Genomic DNA, 1,015 nt, shown 5'->3' with positions numbered 1-1,015 from the left:
GACACCGCGCTTAGAGCCCCGTAACTTTCACCATACCCCAACTGGTGAGCAACCATTGAAAGCAACCAAATTCCACGCGACCGCACACTCCGAACTCACGGAATATATGAGGAGGTGGACCGGAAGCTCGTGCGCACCCTAACCGGCACTGCAGCGCGAAGCGCAGCACGTACGAGGGCAGACGGAAGTGCGCGCGGGTCGGGATCGCGTTCAAGAACGCGCCCGCGCCGAACTGGCTGACCGAGACAAACCGCACCTGCTCCCTCCTCCCTGCGCGGCCCGCCGCCGCATGCATGTCCCTCCAGGCCGAATGGTGAATCGTCGCGGAGTATCGGCGCTGAGCGTGTTGTAGAAGATTGCTGCGCGAGCTCCATTCGGTAAGCGGAAGATATGTATGCGCCGGGGGCAGCCCTGGCGTGCCGCGCGACCGAGTTCGTCTTCAAGGTCGGCAAGGAGACCGGCGGCAAGAAGATGGAGAGCCCGCACTCGCTCAAGTCCAACGAGATGGCCGAGGTCGCCTTCCAGCCGCAGCAGCCGCTCGTCGTCGACTCCTTCAAGAACTGCGAGGGCCTTTCACGCATCGCCTTCCTCGACGGCAACACCGCCGTCATGCTTGGCAAGGTCACCGGAGTCACCAGGAAGAGTGACATGTAGTAGTTGCCCGGGTCTGCGCTCCTGTACGGTACCCCACAGCTATTTGCTCAGAGGTGATGAGTGTGTGCGCAGCGTGGAGAGTAGAGCCCCTAGCTGTCAGGTCAAATCCGCTGTTGCGTCGTGTCAAAACACCCCAAAAGCGTATCGTGACTAAACCGTAAACGATCGTCTCGGGGAGCGCATGATCGACGGATCGTGACGTGATCTTATCTTTGTGTTTGATTGAGGTCTGTAGAGCTCTAAAGGGTGATGGGTGTGGATGCTGGGTAAATCGGAGGACGCGACCCACCTCACCACAGACGGTCCCGCGCCTCGCCGCCAAGACGGCTACACGACCGCGGCTCGTGTGCGTGTAGCCGTC

The 1,015-nt window shown here is 60.8% G+C and overlaps 1 protein-coding gene across 1 annotated transcript; it reads left to right on the top strand.

The window, feature by feature from the left end:
• Positions 1–390: 390 nt before the first annotated feature.
• Positions 391–654, top strand: EMIHUDRAFT_78778 (hypothetical protein; the record flags this gene model as incomplete). The annotated part of the gene is made up of 1 exon (XM_005758614.1): positions 391–654. One exon carries the CDS (start codon positions 391–393, stop codon positions 652–654), a length of 264 nt encoding a protein of 87 aa, XP_005758671.1.
• Between the last annotated feature and the right edge of the window lie 361 nt (positions 655–1,015).

This window comes from Emiliania huxleyi, assembly GCF_000372725.1.
Source record: "Emiliania huxleyi CCMP1516 unplaced genomic scaffold EMIHUscaffold_8515, whole genome shotgun sequence".
Classification (NCBI taxonomy): domain Eukaryota; phylum Haptophyta; order Isochrysidales; family Noelaerhabdaceae; genus Emiliania; species Emiliania huxleyi.
Note: the sequence above shows the minus strand (reverse complement) of the source record. Positions and strands in the feature narration are given on the sequence as shown.